This window comes from Hyla sarda, chromosome 8 (assembly GCF_029499605.1).
Source record: "Hyla sarda isolate aHylSar1 chromosome 8, aHylSar1.hap1, whole genome shotgun sequence".
Lineage (NCBI taxonomy): Eukaryota > Metazoa > Chordata > Amphibia > Anura > Hylidae > Hyla > Hyla sarda.
This window is the reverse complement of record NC_079196.1, coordinates 186,216,266-186,242,732: the sequence shown is the minus strand read 5'-3', so window position 1 is coordinate 186,242,732 and position 26,467 is coordinate 186,216,266. Positions and strand designations below refer to the sequence as shown.

General features: G+C 43.6%; 2 protein-coding genes across 6 annotated transcripts in view; both read right to left on the bottom strand.

Moving 5' to 3' along the window:
* LOC130284196 (oncomodulin-like) overlaps positions 1–2,075 on the bottom strand; it is a 52,174-nt gene extending 50,099 nt beyond the window's left edge. For all 3 annotated transcript variants that reach the window (XM_056534310.1, XM_056534308.1, XM_056534307.1), the window contains exon 1: positions 1,841–2,075. Coding sequence is in view for 1 of the 3 variants with exons in the window: in XM_056534307.1 (XP_056390282.1) it covers positions 1,841–2,013 (173 nt within the window). In the remaining 2 variants the exon portion in view is untranslated. The remainder of the gene's footprint in view (positions 1–1,840) is intronic.
* A 2,409-nt stretch (positions 2,076–4,484) lies between these two features.
* Positions 4,485–23,143, bottom strand: LOC130284238 (parvalbumin beta-like). Of its 3 annotated transcripts, XM_056534403.1 has the most exons (6): positions 23,044–23,143; positions 22,021–22,088; positions 6,482–6,552; positions 5,579–5,705; positions 5,314–5,423; positions 4,485–4,898 (listed from the first exon to the last, which is right to left on the bottom strand). In XM_056534403.1, exons 3-6 carry the CDS (start codon positions 6,540–6,542, stop codon positions 4,873–4,875), a joined length of 324 nt encoding a protein of 107 aa, XP_056390378.1. In that variant the 5' UTR covers positions 6,543–6,552; positions 22,021–22,088; positions 23,044–23,143; the 3' UTR covers positions 4,485–4,872. The 3 variants fall into 3 exon arrangements, with proteins under 3 accessions (XP_056390378.1, XP_056390377.1, XP_056390376.1); XM_056534402.1 differs by lacking the exons at positions 22,021–22,088; positions 23,044–23,143 and adding an exon at positions 20,073–20,136; XM_056534401.1 differs by lacking the exons at positions 22,021–22,088; positions 23,044–23,143 and adding an exon at positions 20,073–20,117 and having other exon boundaries at positions 6,482–6,555.
* Between the last annotated feature and the right edge of the window lie 3,324 nt (positions 23,144–26,467).

Genomic DNA, 26,467 nt, shown 5'->3' with positions numbered 1-26,467 from the left:
GGTCCAGAGACCCCTCTGCTACCAAGATACCAGTATTTTAAATGTCACATGATAGGTAGGGGTCCTGTAACAGATTTTACAATGGGGCCCAGACAGTTCAAGTTACTTCTCAGCAGAGGGTATTACTGTAAGCAGGTGTAGACATTCCCTATATGCAACCTGTGCAGCTGTACTGGGGCCAAATAGCAAAGAGGGCTCATTGACATCTTAAGCCCAGATTTATCAAACTACGTGAGAGAAAAAATTGAGTGATTTTCCCACAGCGACCAATCACAGCTTAGCTTTCACTTTACCAGAGATCATTATCTGAGCTGTGATTGGTTGCTGTGGGGAGATCACTCTCACACAGTTTGATAAATATGGGCCTATGATAATGTCTATAATATGGCATGTAAGGGATTTAGTATTATTTAATAAATGGTAGATTGTTATCGTGACATAGATGAGATGCTCTATGGTGAGCAACTGGAGAGGAGTTGATACCCTATATACTCAAGTATAAGCCGACCCGAATATAAGCCGAGGCCCCTAATTTCACCCCAAAACCCAGGAAAAGTTATTGACTCGACTATAAGCCTAGGGTGGGAAATACATCATCCCCCCATGTCATCATCCAGACCCCCGTCATCATCCCCCCCTTCATCATCACCGCCTGTCAATCCCTTCATCAGTGGTCTTCAACCTGCAGATCTCCAGATGTTGCAAAACTACAACTCCCAGCATGCCATCGGCTGTCCGGGCATGCTGGGAGTTGTAGTTTTGAAACCTCTGGAGGTCCGCAGGTTGAAGACCACTGTGGCCTTCGTCATCATCCAGACCCCCCCTTTAGTTTTCTATTCACCTCCCCTTGGTGGTAAGGAAGGGTGAGCTGGTCCGAGCCATCTATGCTGCAGGGACCGTCCGGTGGGGAGGGTTAGTCGTTCCGGGCTGTCCATTTTCACCGGGGGGGGGGCCCTCTTCTCCGCGCTCCGGGCCTGCCCCGGACTAGGGACGTTGCCTTGACGACACCGAACCGGGACGTTCATGCGTGTCTCTGTGCGTTGTCGTCAAGGCAACGTCACTAGTCCGGGGCTGGCCCGGAGCGTGGAGAAGAGGGCCCCCCCGGTGAAAATGGACAGCCCGGAACAACTAACCCTCCCCACTTGACGGTCCCTGCAGCATAGATGGCCCGGACCAGCTCACCCTTCCTTACCACCGAGGGGAGGTGAGTAGAAAACTAAAGGGGGGTCTGGATGATGACGAAGGCCGCAGTGGTCTTCGACCTGCGGACCTCCAGAGGTTTCAAAACTACAACTCCCAGCATGCCCGGACAGCCGATGGCTGTCCGGGCATGCTGGGAGTTGTAGTTTTGCAACATCTGGAGGTCTGCAGGTTGAAGACCACTGAGAAGGGATTGACAGGCGGAGAGTTCACTCGAGTATAAGCCGAGGGGTGCGTTTTCAGCACGAAAAATCGTGCTGAAAAACCCGGCTTATACTCGAGTATATACGGTATATTATTCTTGCACAGATATAGTCTTCTGCTGTCTGTGTCCATCCCTGACAATAAGATCTCATTGACACAACCAATACCCTCTGTTCCCATTATAAAGGAAACCATTATGACAGTACAGGACCTGTCAAGCGATGGACACCAATGATTCCACAACAGACCCCATTTACTTATAATAGGGTCTGCTGCATTCTGACGTGGTGCCTATTTGAGAATAGCGCTGCATACTGCTGTTTCTGGGAGAGAAAAAATTATGTTTTTTCTTTTATTTTAAAATTTTTTTTTTTTTAAACCTGAATAACCCCTTAAAGTCCCACACCTGATCTAACCAGTAATGCCCACAAAATACCTCTCAGAAATTCCAACTCTGAGGCACATTTGCATAGGCTCCATCCTTCTGAAGCTCTCTTGCTGGGACATTTCCAGAAACAGCCTTTGGCTGGCTGGGCAGTTCCATAACAATGAATGGTGCAGAGTTGTAATACCACATAAAACCTGAGACAGGTGGGGTGGTGTTGACATGTATGTGAATTCCAGTTTACACAGTACACTGTGTATTCTTGATCCTCTGCTGTGTTTCTGTTTTCCACCACATCATGCTGTGTATCAATTTTCAAAACCTGTGCAGAGGAAAAGTTGCCCAGTTGCCCATAGCAACCAATCAGATCGCTTCTTTCATTTTGCAGAGGCCTTGTTAAAAATGAAAGAAGCGATCTGATTGGTTGCTATGGGCAACTGGGCAACTTTTCCTCTGGACAGGTTTTGATAAATCTCCCCCAGGAAACTTTTTCTAGGTGGAAATTTCCAGCCATTTATCTACAGGATTTTCAGTGAATTCAATGATAAATAGGTCGGGTTGTGAAACCACGCCCCTTCTTGTGTCGGACCACACCCATTTTCAGCTTTTCACAGTGCAATGTTTAGTTTGTCAGATTTTCCTGGCGCAGACACTGCACCAAAATAACCCGACAAAAAATGGTCGGTTTTAGCGTAGTAAATGAGGGCCAGTGTGTGTTAACCTGGAGTAGGGCTTGTATGTCTTTATAGGAAACACTTTTGAGAAAAATGCACCATTTTCTTTTACACTTACGTAGACACTAACAAATAAGTAAATGTTTTCATATGGCCACTTTTTGAATACATTTACATGATTTACAAAAGGTGCTCAGATACTAAAACATAAATGAAACACTTTATCATCCCTACCATCTATCTAGCTATCTATCATCCCACTATCTCTCTGTCTCACTCTCTCTTCTATCAAACACCTCACATCTATTATCTATCTATCTATTTCCTATTTTGTATTACTGTTGTTTTGAACAATTCAGTGTTTTGGCACAGAACCAGAGCCTTGTGTTTTCCCATGTTCAGGTTTTTAATTGCAACAATTGAATGCACAGTAGAAAGGAGTAACTCACTTGAAGATCCCTCAGCACTTCCAGACACATCAGTAGATATAAAACACAAGCTTTTATTTTATCTTCTTAAAAAACAGCAGGATAGCAAATCATGTTAAAAACATGGACCGACGTTTTTCGGATGTGTAGCCTTTCTCAAGGTCTGCAGACTTTGAGAAAGACTACACAGCCGAAACACGTCGGTCCATGTTTTTAACATGATTTGCTACCCTGCTGTTTTTTAAGAAGATAAAATAAAAGCTTGTGTTTTATATCTACTGATGTGTCTGGAAGTGCTGAGGGATCTTCACTCCAAGTGAGTTACTCCTTTCTACTACGTACCTTGTCCACGGCAGCAACGCCCTGACAGCACCTGGAACAATCAGGAATCAAGGCAGCTACAACTTGCTTTGAAAAGGTGAGTGGACCTTTCCTTCTTTTTGCTTAATTGAATACACAGCCTGAAACAGATCATAAATGAAGACTTTGCATAAAGAAACAACTGAAACTTCTCCTCTTTTCAGATCCATTTCTGTCTTTGTATTCAATAATTGCAATGTAATCCTGAATGTGTGAACACATCCTAATGAAAGTTTGCATTATGATTAAGGAATTGCACAATTGACAATGTACTGTAATTCTTAGCAAAGTATAGAAGCCACTGAAACTATACAACTTTAGCTGTCAGGGCATTTTGAGGGTTGTAGTTTTGCAACAGCTGGAGAGCTACAGGGTGGGGAACACTAATATACAGAACTAGAGGCAAAACATGAAAGTCCAGAGCCCCCAACCAACCAAACATATGCTATTTCTAATAATGGTGTCATGTTTTATGACAGGGGAGTATTTAGCCCCCAACAGATTCCAGGGCCTGCCTGGTTTTGCCTGTTGTTAGTATTATAGAGTATATCAAGGATATATAAGGCATACAATAGTTGCGTTCTTCCAAGAACAGCACCAAGCCTGTCTCAGGATGTCAGTGGTATTACAACTTGGCTTCATTCATTTCAAAGGAACTGAGCTGCAGTACCACAAACTGAGGATGGAGCTGTTTTTGGAAGAAAGTTTTTTTATATATATATATATATATATATATATATATATATATATATATGTCCATCAAGTTCAACCAATGAAGGGAGAAAATGGATGAAGAAAGGGTATAGGTGGATTAACTGGAGGGATGTCATTTTGGCATTTCTACATGTGCATTCTTGTTATTTTGTTCTAGGAACATATTTAAACCTGTTTTGAAGCCCACAACCATTCCTGCTGTGACCAGTTCCTGAGGCAGACTGATCCATAAATTCACAGTTTTTATGATTCAGAAGGCTTGTCGTCCCTGGACACTTAACTTTTTTTTCCTCCAGTCAGAAGGAGTTTTCCCCCATATTTTTTATACAGTTTATTTATATACTTAAATAAGTTGATCATATCCCCTTAAGGTTCATTTTGCATGACCCCTTTTAATATTATTATGAGGCTAAAAGGATAAAGCAGAGTTGCTAATTCCCCATGCCATAGTATACAGTCAAAGTTTTACTGCTTAATTCTCATTACTAAAATAAAGTACAAGAAAAACTGATTCCAAAACATGTTTTTTATTGATAGCATTGTGTCTACATCATTCTTGTTACTTTAACACATCAATGTTTGGTATCGTCAGTGTTTTGATTTACAAAAGGTGTAATTCTAGAAACAGTTGGCAATGCATTATCAATATAAAAATATATATAAATAAATAGGCTGAGGCATTAAACTGTTAGCTGTGGAAGCTCAGGATCCTGATGGTAGTGGTTGAAGAGGATGTTGTAGACAGCGCTGATCAGGGAAGTGACTGTGAATTTTGCTTGGAGCAGAATCCTACCACCCCTTCAACAGGGCAAACTTTTCATTTTTGTTACCCGGGTTCCACTGACACTTCAGTTTAAAAAAAGAAAGGGGAGAAGGTGTATTTCTAGGATCATCCGATGAGTTTCATTTAAGCCTTGACCAAAGCTTGGAACTCTGTAAAAAAAATAGAAGAAATGCATACATGAGAAAACAAATCAGTAATAAAACTTAATGCCTTGCATTGATACTATCAGAATGCTCCTCCTCGAAGAACTTGAGGTCTTCTGACCACCATTCTGCAAGCTAGGGGGTAAGCAGCAGCATCCAAGAGTAGAATAAATAGGCGGATGCCCATGTGTGTGGCTCTGTTAAAATCTATGGGAATTATGGAAATCGCCACAGAAGCATCCGGTAGCTATATGTATGAATGTTCCCTTTAGGTGATTCCCTTATATGTTGTAGTGTGATCTAATAGAGTAGTCATAAATAGGCATCTACTGTAATAACTATAGAAGGATATACTATGGAAAACCCCATTGTAAGTAATAAATTATTCATGTTTCTCAGAAGGAGACTTTGACTTATTTACCGTCAACTCCAATTTTGCCATCACCATCTGAGTCACCAGCTGACAGGAAGGCCTTGGTTTCAGCATCAGTCAGTTCTCTGGCATTAGCGCTGAAGTTCTTCAGGAACAGTCTGGACATGAGAAGGGACACAGTCAGAATGTAGTAGAGGAAACATATACTGCCATTACTATATAGACCCCTGAGAGTGGAGAGTCCAAGGGAACCAAACTCCACATTTATTGCCATCCCCCCTCTTCTTATTTAGGTGGTCATAGCATTACTCACTTCAATTCCTCTTCCTCAATGTAGCCACTCTTGTCCTGATCCAGGATTTCAAAGACTTTCTTGACATCAGCCTGGGACTTGCTGCTCAGACCGGACTGGGTGAAGAAAGTTTTGTAGTTGAAGTTGCCTGTATGGAAAGAATTAGGGTATTAGATAGATAGATATGAGATAGATAGATAGATAAATATGAAATAGATAGATAGATATGAGATAGATAGATAAATATGAGATAGATAATAAATAGATAGATATATAGATAAATATGAAATATATACATATGAGATAGATATGAAATAAACATAAAAATATGAAATAGATAGATATGAAAAATATAGACAAATATGAAACAGATACATATGAGATTGATAGATAGATAAATATGAAATAGATAGATATGAGATGGATAGATAGAAAGATAGACAAACAGTTCAGCACTCCCAAGTAGCATGAATTCAAGCAATTGTATTTAAATTTTTAAATTTGAGCTTTTATTTTTATTCCCAAGCTATTTTGTGTGACTTCATGTTTGTTAAAGGCCTTGTATTAATTTAAATGATGTCCTGCAAAACATATATATATATATATATATATATATATATATATATATATATATATTGTTAAGAAACTAGACCTCCTTTTCAGCTTTAACTATCTGGCTGTAGTATTTGCTCCAAAGCTTGTTAGACATTTACTATGTAATAATGTAAATGTCTAACCTATAAATAACCTCTAAACCACAGCAAGAATCAGGTATGTTTGCAGTGTGTAATAGCAGTTATCCTCTCCTCCACCAGAGGGCACTGCGACATATGACTTCTAACTTGACCCAATGTCCTTGCTACATTTGCCTGGAAGATGAGGAATGATGATAGACCAAGGCACTGATAACTGATAGTACGTTACCTTCAGCATTCTTGATGGCAGAAGCGATGTCAGCGTCACTGAGGATACCAGAGAAAGCCATTTTTTTTTATCTGCTAAGAGATAAATGATGAATTAGACATTTTAAACCTTTTTCGTAATATTGTAACATTTATGACGAAATGCAATTAAATCTTTTATCACAAAGTATTTCAGAATATCATGTACAATACTTCTGCAAAAGGCATAGAGCTGAATAGGAGCATATGACTCCTTGTGCATATTCTACTGCATCAACCATTTGCAATAATATAACAACACTTCCATGACTTAACACATAAAAAAAAAAAAAAAAAAGCAACATGGAGGGGCGCACTAAGAAAGCAGGGAGAACCCCCCTTAAAAACAACATAAAATTTCTAGCATTGGTTGGAAGAGCAGTGTCTGTTTCTCCAGACATTCTCTTTGAGGAAACAATCCAGGTTCACAATGCGCACAACGTGTTGCTGGCGATGAAGTATAGAGCCGATAACCAGAGTAGATTGCTGCTGGCCCATAAAAAAGTTATCCCTTTGCAATAACTGTAGTCCAAAAATTATAGAAGATCTCCTTCCAGTATGATCCTTTTCCTTGCATGAAAACAGTCTTATTCGTCCACATTGGACCAAGGTAGAATCCCAGAGCTTGAGCATGAGGAGAGCACGTAACTCACTCACCTTGGTGACTTTCCTGAGAAGAAAATCTGTGACTTGTGCCTTCCCTCCATGGGACGCAGCTTATATACCCACCAAACACCACCCTCAGACCATATACAGAAGCACAGGAGACCCTGTCACAGAGCAATTCTTCCTAAGCTGGGCTGTAAAACCTGCTGGCTAATGACTTGGTTATTTATACACTACTTGGAATTTCAATGAAGGTTTGGTCAACAATATTGTATCAGAATCTGGTGGGCTGGATCCCACTCCTTTCATGGTCTTCCCATTGCACAGTATACAAGTGCATGTGGTGTTAAACACTGTAGCAAGCACCTCGGAGTGCACAGGACACTGGGTACCATCATTTTACATGGTTAAATGTTAGAAGAAGAATATATTGACAGACGCATTACAACTCAATGCCAGGTTGCTTAGAGTTTTATTGCTTCTTGCAGCTTGCTACATTATAGCTAATATAAGCTGTAAGCTAATAACAATAATAATATTTATTTATATACCGAAAACTTATTCTGCAGCACTTTACAATGTTGAGGGTACAAATAAAGACAAGAATCAGACAATTACAATATTACACACTAAATATTCAAACAAGAGGAGTGAGTACTACAATAATAGTACAGTTCAGTGTCTACAGTGATGTCAACCACACTACAATTCCAGAATACTCTGACAGCCATAGGAAGACATCTGCTCTAAATTCTGGAAACAACAGTAGTCAATAATAAAAAAAAATAATAATATATATATATATATATATATATATATATATATATATATATATATATATTAAATTTGAGTAGCTGTATTAGTCCAGTGATGCAGATTTGCTTTGGACTTGATAAAGGGAGGAATCGCGAAAGCTTGTCTCTAGAAAATTCTGTTAGTCCAATAAAAAAGTTATTACAAGATACTGAAACATTTTTTGATTTGCATCTATATATATATATATATGATTTTTAAAGGGGTACTCTGCTGCTCAGCGTTTGGAACAAAATGTTCCGAATGCTTAGAGCTGGTGCCGGGAGCTCGTGATGTCATAGCCCTGCCTCTCATGATATCACACCCCACCCCCTCAATGCAAGTCTATAAACTTGCATTGAGTGGGTGGGGTGGGGCGTGATGTCATGAGAGGCGGGGCTATGACATCACAAGCTCCCGGCGCAAGCTCTAAGCATTCTGAACATTTTGTTCCAAACACTGAGCAGCTGAGTACCCCTTTAACCCTCCTGATTGTTTGTACAACTGGACTTACAGTGGTCTGACAGCTGCTCTGCATGCATCTACAAAGAACTTCTTCTAAAGAAAGGCAGAAAGGAGAACTTAGTTAAAAGGGTATTCCAACTTTAAAAACTAAACCCCTATTAAGAGGATTGCAGGGGTCTAATTGTGATCTTGGAAACAGGGATATTAGTCTTCTGTCAGTATAGCTTGACTTACTGTACTGTGTCTATAGCAGTGCCAAGGTACAGCACTTGGCTATATCTGGCTATATACAATGAATGGACCTCTGTCTGTATCAGGAACTGTCCAGAAAAGGAGCAAATCCCCATAGCAAAACTCTCCTCCTCTGAACAGTTCCTGACAGATTTGTAAATTAATTCTATGTAATCAACCTTTAGCCTTCCAGTACTTATCAGCTGCTGTATGCTTCAGAGGAAGTTGTGTAGTTCTTTCCAGTCTGACAACAGTGCTCTCTTTTTACGCCGAGCGCTCCGGGTCCCTGCTCCTCCCCAGAGCGCTCGCGGCGTTCCTCTCTCTGCAGCGCCCCAGTCAGACCCGCTGACCGGGAGCGCTGCACTGACATTGCCGGCGGGGATGCGATTCGCATAGCGGGACGCGCCCGCTCGCGAAGCGCGTCCCAAGTCACTCACCTGTCCCGGTCCCCGGCTGTCACGTCCTGGCGCGGTTGCAGCTCCGCTCCTTAGGGCGCGCGCGCCAGCTCTCTAAGATTTAAAGGGCCAGTGCACCAGTGATTGGTGCCTGGCCCAATCAGCCTAATTAGCTTCCACCTGCTCCCTGTCCATATTACCTCACTTCCCCTGCACTTCCTTGCCAGATCTTGCTGCCTTGTGCCAGTGAAAGCGTTTAGTGTTGTCCAAAGCCTGTGTTCCAGATCTCCTGCTATCCTCATTGACTACGAACCTTGCCACCTGCCCCGACCTTCTGCTACGTCTGACCTTGCCTCTGCCTAGTCCTTCTGTCCCACGCCCTCTCAGCAGTCAGCGAGGTTGAGCCGTTGCCGGTGGATACGACTTGGTTGCTACCGCCGCAGCAACACCATCCCGCTTTGCGGCGGGCTCTGGTGAAAACCAGTAGTAACCCTAGAACCGGTCCACCGACACGGTCGACGCCAATCCCTCGCTGACACAGAGGATCCACATCCAGCTAGCCGAATCCTAACAGTAGATCCGGCCATGGATCCCGCTGAGGTGCCGCTGCCAAGTCTCGCTGACCTACCCACGGTGGTCGCCCAGCAATCGCAGCAAATTACCCAACAAGGACAGCAGCTGTCGCAGTTGACCGCCACATTACAGCAACTTCTGCCACTGCTACAGCAGCAACCATCTCCTCCGCCAGCTGCTGCACCTCCTCCGCAGCGAGTGGCCGCTCCTAGCCTACACTTGTCGTACTCTCGCTTCCGAATTATCTTGGAATAACGAGGCTCTCTGCGCGACCTTTAAAAAAGGCCTATCCAGTAACATCAAGGATGTGCTGGCCGCACGAGAGATTCCTGCCAACCTGCAAGAACTTATCCATTTGGCCACCCGCATTGACATGCGTTTTTCTGAAAGACACCAGGAGCTCCGCCAGGAAAAAGACCTTGATCTCTGGGCACCTCTCTCACAGTATCCTTTGCAATCTACCCCTGTGCCTCCCGCCGAGGAGGCTATGCAAGTGGATCAGTCTCGCCTGACCCATGAAGAGAGGACTCGCCGTAGGGATAAAAATTTATGTCTGTACTGCGCTAGTACCGAACACTTCTTGGTGGATTGCCCTATTCGCCCTCCACGTCTGGGAAACGCACGCACCCAGCTCACGTGGGTGTGGCGTCTCTTGGTACAAAGTCTGCTTCTCCACGTCTCACTGTGCCCGTGCGGATTTCTCCTTCTGCCAACTCCTCCTTCTCAGCCACGGCCTTCTTGGACTCTGGTTCTTCTGGAAATTTTATTCTGGCCTCTTTGGTGAATAAGTTCTGCATCCCGGTGACCCGTCTCGTCAAGCTGCTCTACATTTCCTCGGTCAACGGAGTGAAATTGGACTGCACTCTGCGTTACCGCACAGAACCCCTGCTCATGAGCATTGGACGGCATCACGAAAACATTTTACTTTTTGTTTTGCCCAACTGCACCTCCTGAAGTCCTCCTTGGTCTGCCATGGCTCCAACGCCACTATCCTACCCTTGATTGGACCACCGGGGAGATCAAGAGCTGGGGTGCTTCTTGCCATAAAAAATGCCTCACGTCTGCTCCCAGTCCCGTCAGTCAAACCTCAGTGTCTCCTCCTTTACCTGGTCTCCCCAAGGCCTATCAGGACTATGCTATGTCTCCTCCTCATAGCCCCCTTCCTGGTAACACTTTGCCCCGTGACCAGCTTCACCCTCTTCCCCCTCCCCACTCCCACGCCTTCTGGTTTGCCTGCTGTTGATGAGGTTTCCCGGGACTTCTCCACCATCTGGAAAGAGACTCAAAAATCCCTCATACAGGCCTCATCCCGGATGAAGAAACATCCCGACAAAAAGAGGGGGAGACCTAAGGGGGGGGGGGGGGTACTGTTACGCCGAGCGCTCCAGGTCCCTGCTCCTCCCCAGAGCGCTCGCGGCGTTCCTCTCTCTGCAGCGCCCGGTCAGACCCGCTGACCGGGAGTGCTGCACTGACATTGCCGGCGGGGATGCGATTCGCATAGCGGGACGCGCCCGCTTGCGAATCACGTCCCAAGTCACTCACCTGTCCCGGTCCCCGGCTGTCACGTCCTGGCGCGGGCGGGTCCGCCCCGACCTTCTGCTACGTCTGACCTTGCCTCTGCCTAGTCCTTCTGTCCCACGCCCTCTCAGCAGTCAGCGAGGTTGAGCCGTTGCCGGTGGATACGACCTGGTTGCTACCGCCGCAGCAAGACCATCCCGCTTTGCGGCGGGCTCTGGTGAAAACCAGTAGCAACCCTAGAACCGGTCCACCGACACGGTCCACGCCAATCCCTCGCTGACACAGAGGATCCACATCCAGCTAGCCGAATACTAACATCTCTGCTGCCACCTCTGTCCATGTCAGGAACTGTACAGAGTAGAAGCAAATCCCCATAGCAAACCTTTCCTGCTCTGGACAGTTCCTGACATGGACAGAGGTGTCAGCACTGGTGTCAGACTGAAAAGAACAACTCAACTTCCTCTGTAGTATACAGCAGCTGATAAGTACAGGAAGAATTAAGATTTTTTTAATAGAAGTAGTTTACTAATCTGTTTAAAGGGGTACTCCGGTGGAAAACACTTTTTTTTATCAACTGGTGCCAGAAAGTTAAACAGATTTTTAAATTACTTCTATTAAAAAATCTTTATCCTTTCAGTACTTATTAGCAGCTGTATATTACAGAGAAAGTTCTTTTGTTTTTGGATTTTTTTTTTTTCTGTCCACAGTGCTCTCTGCTGACACCTCTGTCTGTTTCAGGAACTGTCCAGAGCAGCATATGTTTGCTATGGGGATTTTCTCCTGCTCCAGACAGTTCCTGATGCAGACAGGGGTGTCAACAGAGAGCACCGTGGACAAAAAAAAAAAAAAAAAGAAATCCAAAAAGAAAATAACTTTTTCCGTAGTATATAGCAGCTAAGAAGTACTGAAAGGATAACAATTTTTTTATAGAAGTAATTTACAAATCTGTTTAACTTTCTGGCACCAGCTGATTAAAAATATATATATTTAAAGAGTACCCCTTTAATTTACAGGCACCAGTTGATTTGAAAAAAATAGTTTTCCACCGTGCACCCCTTTAAGAAGTTTTCCAGACCTTTCCAGAAAATTGATGGCCTAGCCTTAGAATTCTCCATCAACATCAGACAGAAGGGAACCTTTACTGATCAGTGTCCCCTTCATTGATTACCAGGCACAAATCTATAATTTTAGCAGTGTCTGTGCCTTGTATTACAACTCAGAGCATCTAACTATCATTCAATTGGGACTGAACTGCAATACTAGACACAGCCACTGCTATAAGGATGGAGCTGTGCATGGTAAACAATGAAGGGGATGTGGGGTCCGTGACAGTGCAACAGTTGAAACCCCACAGATCTGATATTGATAACTTAATCATCTCTTTTTTAGTCCTGAAGAACACCTTTAAAGAGGTAATCTGGCAGTAGGATGTGTATATATATATATATATATATATATATATATATATATATATATATTTTTTTTTTTTTAACTATGCCTATTCTGTTAGCTATATAAAAAAAAAAAAGAACTTTTATTTATCTCCGCACTCCTCCGGTATCCTGCTCCAGGCCTCTGATGCGATTTTCTTCTTGGTGCCAGGGGTTGATCGGTCACAGTGCAGCACAGCGAATCGCTGGCCACAGGGGTGTCCCATCTCAGCCAGTGAATGGTTAAGCAGCAGTGTAACATATTGAGCCCCGGCACTATGAGCCCCAATGCATGGTCCGCTTCCATCATAGATAAGCTACTGAGGGAAGAGGTCCATTTAGTCTGCAGTATTAAATGAACACCAGCTATAGTGTTGGCTGAACTGCACTTTGGGGTGTAGTAATGCTGGCTTTATCATTACTTTGACTTCGATTGAATACATTTCTAGGGAACTTCCATACATGACGTTCATACTAAACAATTTTTACAGCTCATTTACTTAAAGGGGATCTCCGGAGGGTAAACATGTTTTCACATCAACTGGTGCAAGAAAGTTAAACAGATTAATAAATTACTTATATTTAAAAATCTTAATCCTTCCAGTATTTTTAGGTACTGTATACTACAGAGGAAGTTGTGTAGTTCTTTCCAGTCGGACTACATTACTCTCTGCTGACACCTCTGTCCGTGTCAGGAACTGTCCAGAGCAGGAGAGGTTCACTATGGGGATTTGCTCCTTTTCTGGACAGTTCCTGACACAGACAAATGAGTCAGCAGAGAGCACTGTGGTCAGACTGGAAAGAACTACACAACTTAAAGGGGTATTCCAGGCAAAACCTATTTTTATATATATATCAACTGGCTCTGGAAAGTTAAACAGATTTGTAAATTACTTCTATTAAAAAATCTTAATCCTTCCAATAGTTATTAGCTTCTGAAGTTTTCTGTCTAACTACTCAATAATGATGTCACGTCCCGGGAGCTGTGCATTATGGGAAAATATCCCCATAGGAACTGCACAGCTCCCGGGACGTGAGTCATCAGAGAGCAGTTAGACAGAAAATAACAACTCAACTTCAGAAGCTAATAACTATTGGAAGGATTAAGATTTTTTTATAGAAGTAATTTACAAATCTATTTAACTTTCCGGAGCCAGTTGATATATAAAAAAAAGTTTTGGCCTGGAATACCCCTTTAATCTGGAGTATACAGCAGCTGATAGGTACTGGAAGAATTAGGATTTTTAAATAAAAGTAATTTACAAATCTGTAATACTTTCTGGCACCAGTTGATTTGAAAACATTATTTTTTTTTCTTCAGTAGTCTCCCTTTAACAAAACTAGTGTTATTGCATTCATTAAATAATGCACAACAATTAAGTGTGATGCTCAGGGCAATGAGGCAGATGACAGGTTAACTAAAAGAGTGTACATAAAATAGAATAATCCAATTAATGTGGTGGACTATATTGTAGCTGTGTGATGCCATTCATACATAGAGAGGCCCATTGGATGTATTTTCAACACTTTCTTATGAAGTGGTGAAATGAGCTGTGTATTCTCTCACTGAAGCGAATCTCATGTCCCACCATGCAGGGTCTATGCACATTGTACATTAGCCCTTAGTCCAGTTGATCTTCCTCTCTCCAACGTTGCCTACTATTGCTGAGAATGTGCTGACCAGGACCTCCTGTCCGAGACAGCTGCTTCCATTCATTTTACTATAGGCTCCTACTTTCTGGTGTAGAGCACTGCAATAGTCATATTATGGGCCCCACCTTTTTAAAATAGCAAGTCCAACAACTGTGCAGGGGACCATGAGGAGTATGTCATAAATCCACAGCTCATAAATGTCACCAGGAGAATCAGAGACATTCTAAGCACAATAGGGGAGATTCATCAAGCAGATTTTCTAATATGCATGTGTATTGACACAATTGTTACACGAGGTAATGTTTATACACACTCAACCCAAAGGTAAAGGGAGACATTTTTCAGCAACATTTATGAATTTATTAATACATTTTGTGCAAATAATTGGTGCACTGCTTAAAAAAAATAAGAAAAAAAGAAAACATCAGAAATAATAACCCTCGCCCCAAAGTCTGCATCTTGCATAGCAAGGCTATATTCACATGGCCTAAATTTTGTAAAAATTTTGTGAAATTTTCCAGCTCAACCTTCTGTGCGCAGCAAGCATTGATTCATCAGTCGGCTCTAGGACCACTGGGAAATACACCGTCTCCATAGACAGCAATGTATTTCAGAGGGGATTCCGCTAAAAAAATTGACATTTAAATTTCCACACTTGATATTTCCGGTGTAGAAATTCAGCTATGTACATAATGCAGTAGAATCCCCCCCCCCCCTCCCCCCCCCCCCAAAAAAAATACGACTGCATCAAAATTCCACCGTGTGGAATGAGAATCAGAAATCAGACATACAGTTATGTTCTATGTCCACTGATCATGCATAACATTAAAACCAATGACAAATAAGGAGAATAATCATCATTTAATTTTTTTTTGACTAATGGTGCCTGTCAGGAGGTGGGATGCATTAAGCTGCATTGAAACAGATACAGGGGATAAGATGTCTGATCGCTGGGTCGGACACCCCAGTCATCCGGTGCACAGGGCAAACTCTGCTCCATGACGGATGACGGACCACCACTGCCATCACGCCCCCTCCATTCATGTCTATGGGAGGAGGTGTGATGGCTATGTACTAGCCGTCACACCCCATCGCATATACATGGATAGAGGGGGCGGGGCATGATGTCACAAACACGGAAGCTTCCATGTTCAGAATGTCGCAGTGCCAGCCTAGGGATTGCAGGGGTCTAAGCGGCCAGACCGCCCCATGATCAGATGTCTAATTCCCTATCCTTTAGATAGGGGATAAGATGTCTAGGGGCAGAGTACCTCTTTAAGATGATGTGTAAGACTTAAAAGAAATGGTTATAAGGATAAGCATAAGAATCTGATTCATACTGATCAGGGCAAAATTATGATGGCTAGGGGACTGGGTCAGAGCATCTCCAAAATAACAGATCCTGTGTGGTGTTTCTAGATTGCAGTGGTTAGTATCTATCAAAAACAATTTAGGGAAGGACAACAAGTGAGTACAGTTTAAGTCTGGCCTTAATATTCCCTAATGGCAGTAGCTTCTTTCATCAGGATAATCCCTCGGCGACACTGTAAAAATTGTTTAGTAATGAGGCATATGAAAAAGAGATAAAGGTATTGGTTTGGCCTCCAAATTCCCCAGTTCGCAATCCAGTTGATCATCTGTGGGATGTGCTGGAAAAACAAGTCTAATCCATGGAGGCTGCACTTTACAATTTACAGGACTAAAAGGATCTGCTGCTTCCATCTTGGTGCCAAATACCAAAAGACTTCTTCAGAAGTATTATGTAGTCCATGCCTCAATGGGTTAGAGCTGTTTCATAGCGTAGGAGGGATCTACACAACATTAGGCAGATGGTCTATCTATCTATTTATCTATCTATGTACACAATAAGTATAAGCCTCCGGTTTTCTCCAGTGCAGTGGATACTTTCCACTCCTTGGTGAAACGGGAGCTGGAGAAGATTCGGGCTAATCCATCTCCTAGGCCACACAAGTTGACACATGTCCAAAATCTAGCTTTACAGGGACTGATCCATGACTACAATCTTATTATCAAACCCACCGATAAAGGCAGGGAAACAGATACAGGGGATACAGGTTGTGGTTATGGATCGGTCCAAGTACATTTCTGAGGTGTTAAGACAGGTATCAACTTACTCTGCTCTCAGACAAGATCCACGTCCATCTATTGAACACAAAAGGAAGCTTATTCTTCTGGTCTCATTGATGAACCCTTGCATCAATATCTGGTAGTGTCACACCCTAAAACTCCACTCTTATACATCCTTCCAAAAATCCATAAGACACTAGTGGACCCTCAGGGTAGACCCATTGTCTCCGGGAGAGATTCGGTCACTAGTCACATCTCCATTTTCCTGGATCAGGTCCTTAGGACCCATGCAATAGCGGCAAAATCATACATTAGTGACACTACAGACTTTTTGGTGCAGTTACAACAGGTGTCCATCAATGAGGAAGTTATTCTTTCAACACTAGATATATCTAGTCTGTTTACATCTATACCACACGAACAAGGTATTCAAGCTGTACATGAAGCCATAATATGTTTATACTTCCATCAAAAAGAAGCCTCTTGCACACTCCTGTGTATTAGAGCAAAAGACCAACTTGTTTTGTGTCACAGATCATATTTAACGGAGAAACTGTCAACTGCAATTTATGTTCCAAACTGATGACACTGTTAGATGCTGTCAGGATCAGAAGACACAAATGGTACCTTTTATAGATCTTTTATAGTGCTTCTGGTGTAAAGAAACAAAGAGGCATTCCAAAGTCTGTGAGGTGCTGAGGGCTAGAAAACCTGCTCACTCCCCTCCTATCCCTGTCCCTGCTTGATTGACAATCAGCTAGAAGCCAAGCCCTGTGTCCAAATCCCCAATCCCTGTGTCCAAATTGCAGGAATTAGATTTTGAAATAGGGCTTTGCTACCAGCTGAAATGAATGGCATCCGCTGCTCCCCACCATGATAAACATCAGCATCCCGTTCTGGTGAGAGGCAAAACACAATATGAACCTAGCCTAACAGAGGTGGTCCAAAGTAGGGTCCCCTCGTTCTCTCTATAAGCTTCATATGTCCTAATACTCTTACTAAGTCTTTCTAACCATGGTGTTCCTTTTCATTATATGTCTATCATCATGACATATCTATGGATTTTTATATATGTGTATTTAAGCAAATAGTATTCTACAGATTTTTTTATGCAGCTTTTTGGACTAGTACTTACCTATAATATAAAAGTTTAAAATGATTACAACCTAATATAGGCAGGAGGCAGACATAAACAGGGCTTATGTAGAAAGTATTAGAAGATATGTGTCCTAGTAATTTATAGAGCACACATTCTGTTTCTGTAAAAATCAACCAGTAAACTATGATTTTTTGTAGCTCAATCCCTGACATACTGCAGAATCTAATAAGTAATAGAAATTTTTTATGAAATATGGGTATTCCCTTCTCAAACATTTATGGCATATACTCTGGGACCCATCAATGCCACCAAGCCCCTGACCATTTGGTCCACTTTACAAGTGCACAGCTTGCCCTTTTGGTATGTCCACTCCTGATGGATACACAGAATACAGAGTTTGTCCCTTTTATCACTTCTGCTTTCATCATTTGCTCTGATCATGGTTAGAACAATCTGCTACCCCATAGTTAAAGGGGTATTCCAGGATTTTTTTTTTATTTGACTATGCTACAGTGGTTGTAAAGTCAATGTAGTTCATGATATAGTGTCTGTACCTGTGTGTGATGGTTTTCTCACAATTCTTATGTGATTTTCACCCCAATATTTATTTTTAACAGCATACAAAATGACTGCTGTGGTCGAGACCTGACCTCACTAGTCAGCTGATGACAGGCACCCTGATTGAAAACCACAGGTCTTTTGAATGGATGCAACATTTATGTTTCAATTGGTGGGGTGGCTGATGTGTGGGAGGGAGGAAAATGGAATTATGGGATTTGTAGGCAAAGAAGAAAACTCGCACAGGAAATACCAGTTCACAAAAAGCTAGCCACAGTGTTATGGTAATCTCACAACATAGCCATTTAGCCCCAAGACAAGCGCAGATCCTTCCTAAGCATGTCCAGTACTGTCTGCCAGGTATGTACTAAAATCACCTTATGGTGGATAATCCCTTTAACAGCACTGACAGCCAAGTAACCAAAAGGGACTGTCAGCATAAATTCTAAGACGTTGCAAACATGAATATATTACAATGTAATTCCATTTCATCAATATCCCTGTAAAAGTTAACATTTTTTTTCTACATTTTTCGAAAGGATAGAATATCTTATAGGGGTTTGTCAGGTAAAATTTATTATTGTCCTATTGTCCCCAGGCTGCTTAATATAATAACAAACAATTCAACTGTATTGTCAGGATCAGGGTGCTCTGCCTATGGTGGTGACTCTGCTTTTCCCTAAGGGTACGTTCACAAAAGCAGAGCTACAGCGTATTTTACACTGCAGAGCCGCAGCTGAAGGACCCCTGCATTGTGGCTTTCCATGTGCCTGCTCAGAGCGGCAATACGCCACTACGAGCAGACACAGTGCTATGTGCTCATCACAGCACGCATGCGCAGTATACTCGCACATCGCGGCAGCTCTCGGCCTAGCTCATGGAGCAGGGGGAGCAGCCACGATGTGTGCGAGTACACCGCGCATGCGCGGCAACTCACACATCGCATTGTTTCTGCTCGTAGCGGCGTATTGCCGCTCCGAGCAGCCACATGTCAAGCCACCATGCAGCGGTCCTTCAGCGGCTTATCTGCAGCGTAAAATACGCTGTGGTTCCGCTCGTGTGAACGTACCCTAAAGCTGTAGAGCATAGCTCTACTGCTAGTGGAACTAACAGTGCAGCTGGACAATCACTAGCCAAGGCAGGATACCGCTGTGGCCAGTGATTGGCTGAGCGGCGCAGTGACATCACGTCTACAACTAAAATTGTAGACGTGTTTATAGTGTTTTTTATTTTATTAGGCAGCCTGGGAACAATAGAACAATTGGATAGGGGATAAGATCTCTTAGGGCCGGAGTACCCCTTTAAGGCTGTGAATGTAATTATTCACTGGCTGCAAACTGGAATATCGAAGATGTTGCGAAATCAGACTTCAATAATAATCCTTTATACAAATGTTTTAAGCTTTAGGTACTTACTAAGAACCTGAATATTGTGGGATTGGTAAAACAGCAGATGGCGCTATTGCCCTAAACAAGTTTAGTGTCTACATTTTATACTGAAAGTTGGCTGAATTATAGGGGAATTGTAAGGGATCAATGACAGTATCTGGTTGTGCAATAGGTTGATATTTCATTAGGCCATAGAGAAGAATTCCTCAACCCGGTGTTTCCCAACCAGGGTGCGTCCAGCTGTTGCAAAACTACAACCCCGAGCATGCCCGGACAGCCTTTGGCTGTCCGGGCATGCTAGGAGTTGTAGTTTTGCAACAGCTGGAGGCACCCTGGTTGGGAAACACTGTTTCAACCTGTGGTTCTCCAACTTTTGCAAAATCACAACTCCCATCATGATGGGAGTTGTAGTTTTGCAACAGCTGGAGATCACTGTGTAAGAGGGATGAGTCTGAAAATCTGCTCTTAGCACAGTTTGAGACTATGGGGGAGATTTATCAAAATCCGTCCAGAGGAAAAGTAGTGCAGTTGCCCATAGCAACCAATCAGATCGCTTCTTTCATTTTTTCATTTTTCAGAGGTCTTTTCAAAAATGAAAGTAGTAATCTGATTGGTTGCTATGGGCAACTGCACTACTTTTCCTCTGGACAGATTTTGATAAATATCGCCCATTATATTGGCTGTTTTTGGAGATGTAAAACTTTATTTTGTAACCCTTTTTTCACATTTGGGCCCTTTTTTTTTTTTTTTTTACATTTTAGGGAGCGATTTATCATACCTTGTACAGAGGAAGAGTGAAGCAGTTGTCCATAGTAACCAATCAGATGCCAGCTTAAATTATTATTTTTTTTTTTTTAAAGACCAGTGAAAATGAAAGCTGGCATCTGATTGGTTGCTATCTTTTTCTCAAATAACAGCTATTAGATAATACAATGTGCATATGCTTTTTCTCTGTTGAGTTCCATTGAACTCACTTACTGCAAAAAGTATCTTTTGAGTCATAAAAAAGGATGGCTGAAAAAATGTGTGAACCATGCCTAGGAATGTTAACATTCCCAAAATGTCCTGGGGCGGCGTGGGGGAGGGGGTGCAGGGAAGATGTTGTTACCCTAGGGGCAGATGGCATTAACCCCTTGTATTCGTGACACCAGTGCGTGCCAAGTTACAGTCAACGGTGGCTTTACTGAGGGCAGACAGTTGGTAAAGTCTATATAGTTCAGCCAGGGCCTAAGGAGGTGACCAGTGATGCAGAGATAGTGCTGGACGGAATGACCAAAAATGCATATCACGGTATTTTTGCAAGTTATGGCGGTTCCACGGTATTTATCGGTATTCCCCCCCCCCGAGGAACTAATCATATATGCCCCCAGGCGCTGCTATATTTCTCTAACACCCCCCCCCCCCCTCTCCTCCAGGCCACGGCACCTTAAAATGAATGAAATGCGTCCGCGGCACTTTAAAATGAATGAAATGCGGTCCGTGGCACTTTAATATGAATGAAATGCGGGCCGAGCTTTAAATGAATGAATGCGGGCCGCACTTTAAATGAATGACTTGCGGGCCGCTCTTTAAATGAATGACTTGCGGGCCGCGCTTTAAATTAATGAAATGGGGACTGAGCTTTAAATGGATGACTTGCGGGCCGTGGCGCTGTAAACGATTAAGTTGCAAGCCGGAAGCTCTCACCTCCCCCTGCAAAGCCAGGCTTTTTGCGCTTGCAGAGGGAGGGGACAGCTTGCCGCGGCTCACATCCCATTCATTTAAAGTGTGGCCCGCATTTCATTAATTTAAAGTGCTGCGGCCTGCAAGTCGTTCATTTAAAGCGCCAGCGGCCCGCATTTAATCCACCCTTAATCTAATGGACAGGTTGAGAGGGTGAATCAGATCTTAGGAGACTATCTACGCCATTTCATTTCTGCACGTCAAGACGACTGGGTTGATCTGCTTCCCTGGGCAGAGTTTTCCTACAATCATAAAGATTCCAATTCTACTGGTACTCCACCCTTTTATGTGGTTTATGGACTTCACCCTCACCCTCCTCACCCCTTATCTTCTTCTTCTGGAGTTCCTGCTGTTGATGAACAAGTGCAGAATTTTTCTTCCATCTGGCAGAAGACATGTCGCTGTCTCCTACATGCTACTTCTCGCATGAAATTCCAAGCGGACAAGAAAAGACGTCCTCCTCCTGAATTTTCTCCTGGTGACAAAGTCTGGTTATCAACTAAATATATCCGGTTCAAGATACCCAGTTATAAACTAGGTCCTCGCTATTTGGGTCCCTATAAAGTCAAGAAGAGACTTAATCCTGTGGCCTATTCCCTCCATCTGCCCTCCTCCCTCCGGATCCCAAATCTCTTCCATGTTTCCCTCTTGAAACCAGTCATCTACAACCGTTTTTCTCGAAAGGACATCTCATTTTCTCCCATCTCTGGCACCTCAGATGTTTTTGTTGTTAAGGAGATCTTGGACTGAATTTGTTAGAGGAAAGCATTTCTTTCTTGTAGATTGGGTAGGATTCGGTCTGGAGGAGAGGTCGTGGGAGCCGCAGGACAACATTCAGGACCAGGACCTTCTCAGGAAATTCCTGAACCGCAAAAGGAGGGGGAGACCAAAGGGGGGGGGGGGGGGGGTACTATAACGCTCTGTAACTGTAACATAAGCTCCGGCCGGGGCTGGGATTCACAACGCAGGACGCGCCCGCATGCATATCCCAGCCCGTCACTCACCTTGCTCCACTGCCTCTGTGTGTCAGCTCCGGCGCGCGCGTCCCCGTCTCTTAGTGCGCATGCGTGCTCTGAAATATATAGGGCCAGTGCACCCATAATTAGTGTTTGCACCTGACACCACATTATAAGTCCCTGCACCTCCCACACTTCCCTGCCAGATCATCAGTGCCCCTAGCCTGAGATTGAGCGACCCTTATAGCCTGTTAGCCTTACCTGTGTTTCCAGACCTTCCGCTACATTTAGACTCCGCACCTTTGCTGCCTGTCTTGATCTTCTGCTACGTTTGACTACGCTACTGCCTCATCCTTCGGTACTTCGCCTTGCCCAGCTACCTGTGTGGTCGAGGCGCGTCAGGGGTAGCGACCTGGGTGTAGCCTGCCGCAGCAAGCCCATACTGCCTTGCAGCGGGCTCTGGTGAAGACCAGCCGCACCTTAAATTCCGCTCCCCGATACGGTCTGTGTCATCAGCCACACAGGTTAGAGGCCTGCCGCACCTTAAATTCCGCTCCCCGATACGGTCTGTGTCATCAGCCACACAGGTTAGAGGATCCACATCCAGCTCCGTTACATTGAAGTTTTAAAATCTCAATAAGCACTTTGAAAAATATTTTAAGGGAGGATCAGAATTGGTGGTACTTTTTTTTTATTGTGGTGAGGGTGCGATGAAAGGGCAGATGTTATTACCCTAGGGGCAGATGGCATAAACCCCTTGTGTTCATGATGCCAGGATGTGGTTATCCTCTACACCACCTGAGGTATGGCCACTGGTTCCTGGGCTAGGCACGGGGCAAATAATCACTCCAATGCAAAGTTATGAAACAACAGCAGCTTTACTGAGGCAGACAGAGGGAATAGTCTTTACAGCTCAGTTAGGCCCGAGGAGATTACCAGTGACTTAGGAGACTTGTGTGCTCGCAGGGACTTGTAGTGGACTTGGACTGAATTATACAGACCCATGCTGACTTTAGCAGACTTGACTGACTGGACTATGACTGACTAGACTTCACCCCTGTGGTTGCTTACCAGGCTTTGACATTCACTTGAAGGCGCACTTTGTAATAGAAGCGAGGCTGCATGGTTAGGCCTAGGTCTCTCTTAGGACACCAGCCACTCACAGGTCTTGACTGTACTGTAGCTCAGCAAGGTCTAAACTGAAACTAACTAGCTCCTCCCGTGATTTATAAGGGAGCAATTTGGAGGACTTCCACAGGTCACCACACAAGTCACCTGGTCACTGACACCTTTCCTGGTTATATGACTTGGTAACAACATTTAAAGGCATATGAACATTAGAAAGACAATTCAATAGAGAACATTGGACACTGTTAACCATTTAAGGTACACATAATGAAGGTGGACTCAGGTAACACTGAAATAGAGTCCGCCACACAGGACAGAAAGGGTACCGGAGAGCAACCACATTATATGTTATTGCCTGATTAAATAACCATTTAATATTGTGTTATTTTATTGTTTAATAAAGGAGGTATGTGCAAGGGCCCTGCATTACGCCTCCCCTGAGTCTAGTAAGCAAAAAAATTTAAGTGTATTTAATTCTAACCATCTGGTTCAACCACTTTTCTTTCACTTCTATTGCTCTCTTCTTCTACATTCTTTCCTCTTTTCTTGTACGGATTTAAATAAGGATCCCAATTAGATAGAACCCAAGGACTAAACTTCTTCTTCTTCTTCTTTATTGGTATAGACAAAGGCACTCATTATAAACTGCATCTGTTATGGTCACAGTGCTGAGTTGATAACCGATACACTTTTTGTAACTAGACATTAACATCAACCTGCTTTACCGTAAAGGCAGTCCCCAACATTTTTTACTTTCTACCAATAGGTGGTGCTCTTAGAAGACTTTTAAATAGAGGTCAGGTACTCTGATGGCTGTCATAGTTCCATATAAACCTTAGGATAGTGTTGCTTAACTAGATATACATAATTATGTACCAAGTAGGAGTTGTTGCAATCAAATTATACATTATATGGGTGAATGATGATACAGTGGTCCCTCAACATACGATGGTAATCCGTTCCAAACGAACCATCGTTTGTTGAAACCATCGTATGTTGAGGGATCCATGCAATGTAAAGAATAGGAAATTGTAGTCACCTGTCCCCGCCGCTCCGGACCCATCACCGCTGCCCTGGATGTCGCGCTCCATCGCTGTCGCCGCGTCCCCGTAGTGTCCCCGCCGCACCGGAACGCCTCAGCTGCTTGGGATCGTCGCTCTCACATCGCTGCCATCACGTCACTACGCACGCCGCTCCTATTGGATGACGGGATGGCGTGCGCGGTGAAGTGATGATGGCGATGGAGAGTGCCAGCGATGGAGGGGAACCCGAAGAGGACAGGTAGGAGACCATCACCGGAGCCCACGGGGAATCGTTAACGGCTATCCAGCGGCAGCTGAAGCAATCAGCGCTGCCAGATAGCCGTTTATGCGATGGCCCCGACATACAAAAGCATCGTATGTTGATGCTGCCTTCAACATGCGATGGCTTCTGAGAGGCCATCGCATGTTGAAATTATCGTATTTCAGGGCCATCGTAGGTCGGGGGGGTCACTGTACATGTAAGTGATTACAATATAAGAGCAAAAGTATGAGTTTTGTGTGGAAAACTGTATAGTTGAAAGGAAGCTCTAGTACCCTGTTGGGCGCCTTTAGCTTGGATACAGGATGAGATATGGTCGGGTATGGTGGCATACAGTTTCCATATGCCATCCTGTGGCACATTTGCCCACAGATGTTGCAGCAGGGCCTGTAGATCAAGCATAATCGTAGGTTGCTGAAGCTGGAATTGCAGCTGGTCATTTAAATATTCGATTGATAAAAAATCTGGTGTCCCGGCAGGCCAGGGAAGTGTTGCAATCTGACGGAGGCGTTTGTGAAAAACTCTTGCTGTGTGGACGAGCATGAAGCCGAAATTGCAGATGGTCATTTAAATATTCGATTGATGAAAAATCTGGTGTCCTGGCAGGCCAGGGAAGTGTTGCAATCTGACGGAGGCGTTTGTGAAAAACCGTTGCTGTGTGGACGAGCATTTTCCTGCTGAAAAATAGCAATAAATAGAATTAAGGTGGCACTAACCTCTTTAACAGAAACATATATCTTTTTATCTTCAATTTTCCGTTTACAAAAGAGCAGGGATTTACACAGAATGCCGGGGCGTTTGGGACAGCCGTATTGTGAATAAAGACGCACTTTCTCTTGCCGACACGTTCAAAACACTCCTGCCTTCTGTGTAAATCCCTGGTGTGTTTTGTGTTTCGAAATTGCAGATTTAAAAAAAAATTGTTTCGGCTAAAAGGGTGAGTGCCGCTTTCATTATATTTATTGCTATACCGCTATGTTTGCTCTCTCCGCGAACCAAAGGTGCTGGTCAAGTGTGGTTTTTGACCGCTCAATTGAGTGTTAACTGTAACTTGCCATGTAGTGCTGAAGCTATTTTCTCTCTTTTTATGGATGATCCTGCTGAAAAATGAAAAACAGTCCTCTTGACTGGTGGCTTGTCTGGACATCTGGAGTCAGTCTGTGCATGCCCTCACAAAACCACTGATCACAAAACCTCATAACAGCTTGCTCAGAATGGTCTAAATGGGGAAGATTTGTCAAAGAAAAACACACTGCTTCTTGTAGTCCAATGATGCCTCATCTGAAACTCTGTCAAGTGGGAAAATGTCTTCTAGTGCATTATAGAGTCAGGTCTAGTGGTCAATGATCTCTCACCATGAGGTACACTACCCAAAAGTAGTCTCTGAAAGAGGAAGCACTTTCACACCCTCTTGTGGCAATAACTAGTGTTTTTAATCCAGTGTTTCCCAACCAGTGTGCCTCCAGGTGTCGCAAAACTACAACTCCCACCATGCCTGGACAGTCAAAGGCTGTCCAGGCATGCTGGGAATTGTAGTTTAGCAACATCTGGAGGCACCCTGGTTGGGAAACACTGGTCTAATCAGACCAAACCTGTAATCATTTACATGTCTTCCTAAGATATACCTGCAAGCTGAGTTTTGTATCTGGTTGCATTATTATCATTTTCCTCCTCGGAGGCCAGGATTGAAGTTGAAGTTTTGCAACAGTTGGATAACCACAGTTTGGGAAACACTGCCTTAGGGTATGTTAAGTACAGTATATTTTTGTATAATATGCATTTATCTGCTTTCATCCTTTACATGGCAAATGTTAATATCCAGATACAGATACAGCTGCACATTCATTTCTATCATGCACCTGGATGTAGGCTGTCACAAAGCTGGAAATGGATCCTCCACCTGTGTGGCAGATGACTCAGACTGTATCGGGGCGCGGAGTCTAAGGTGCTGCTGGCCTTCACCAGAGCCCGCCCAGGTCACTACCCCGACACGGCTTTACCACACAGGTAACTGGGGAAGGCGAGGTACCGAAGGATAAGGCTGTAGCGTAGTCCACATAGCAGA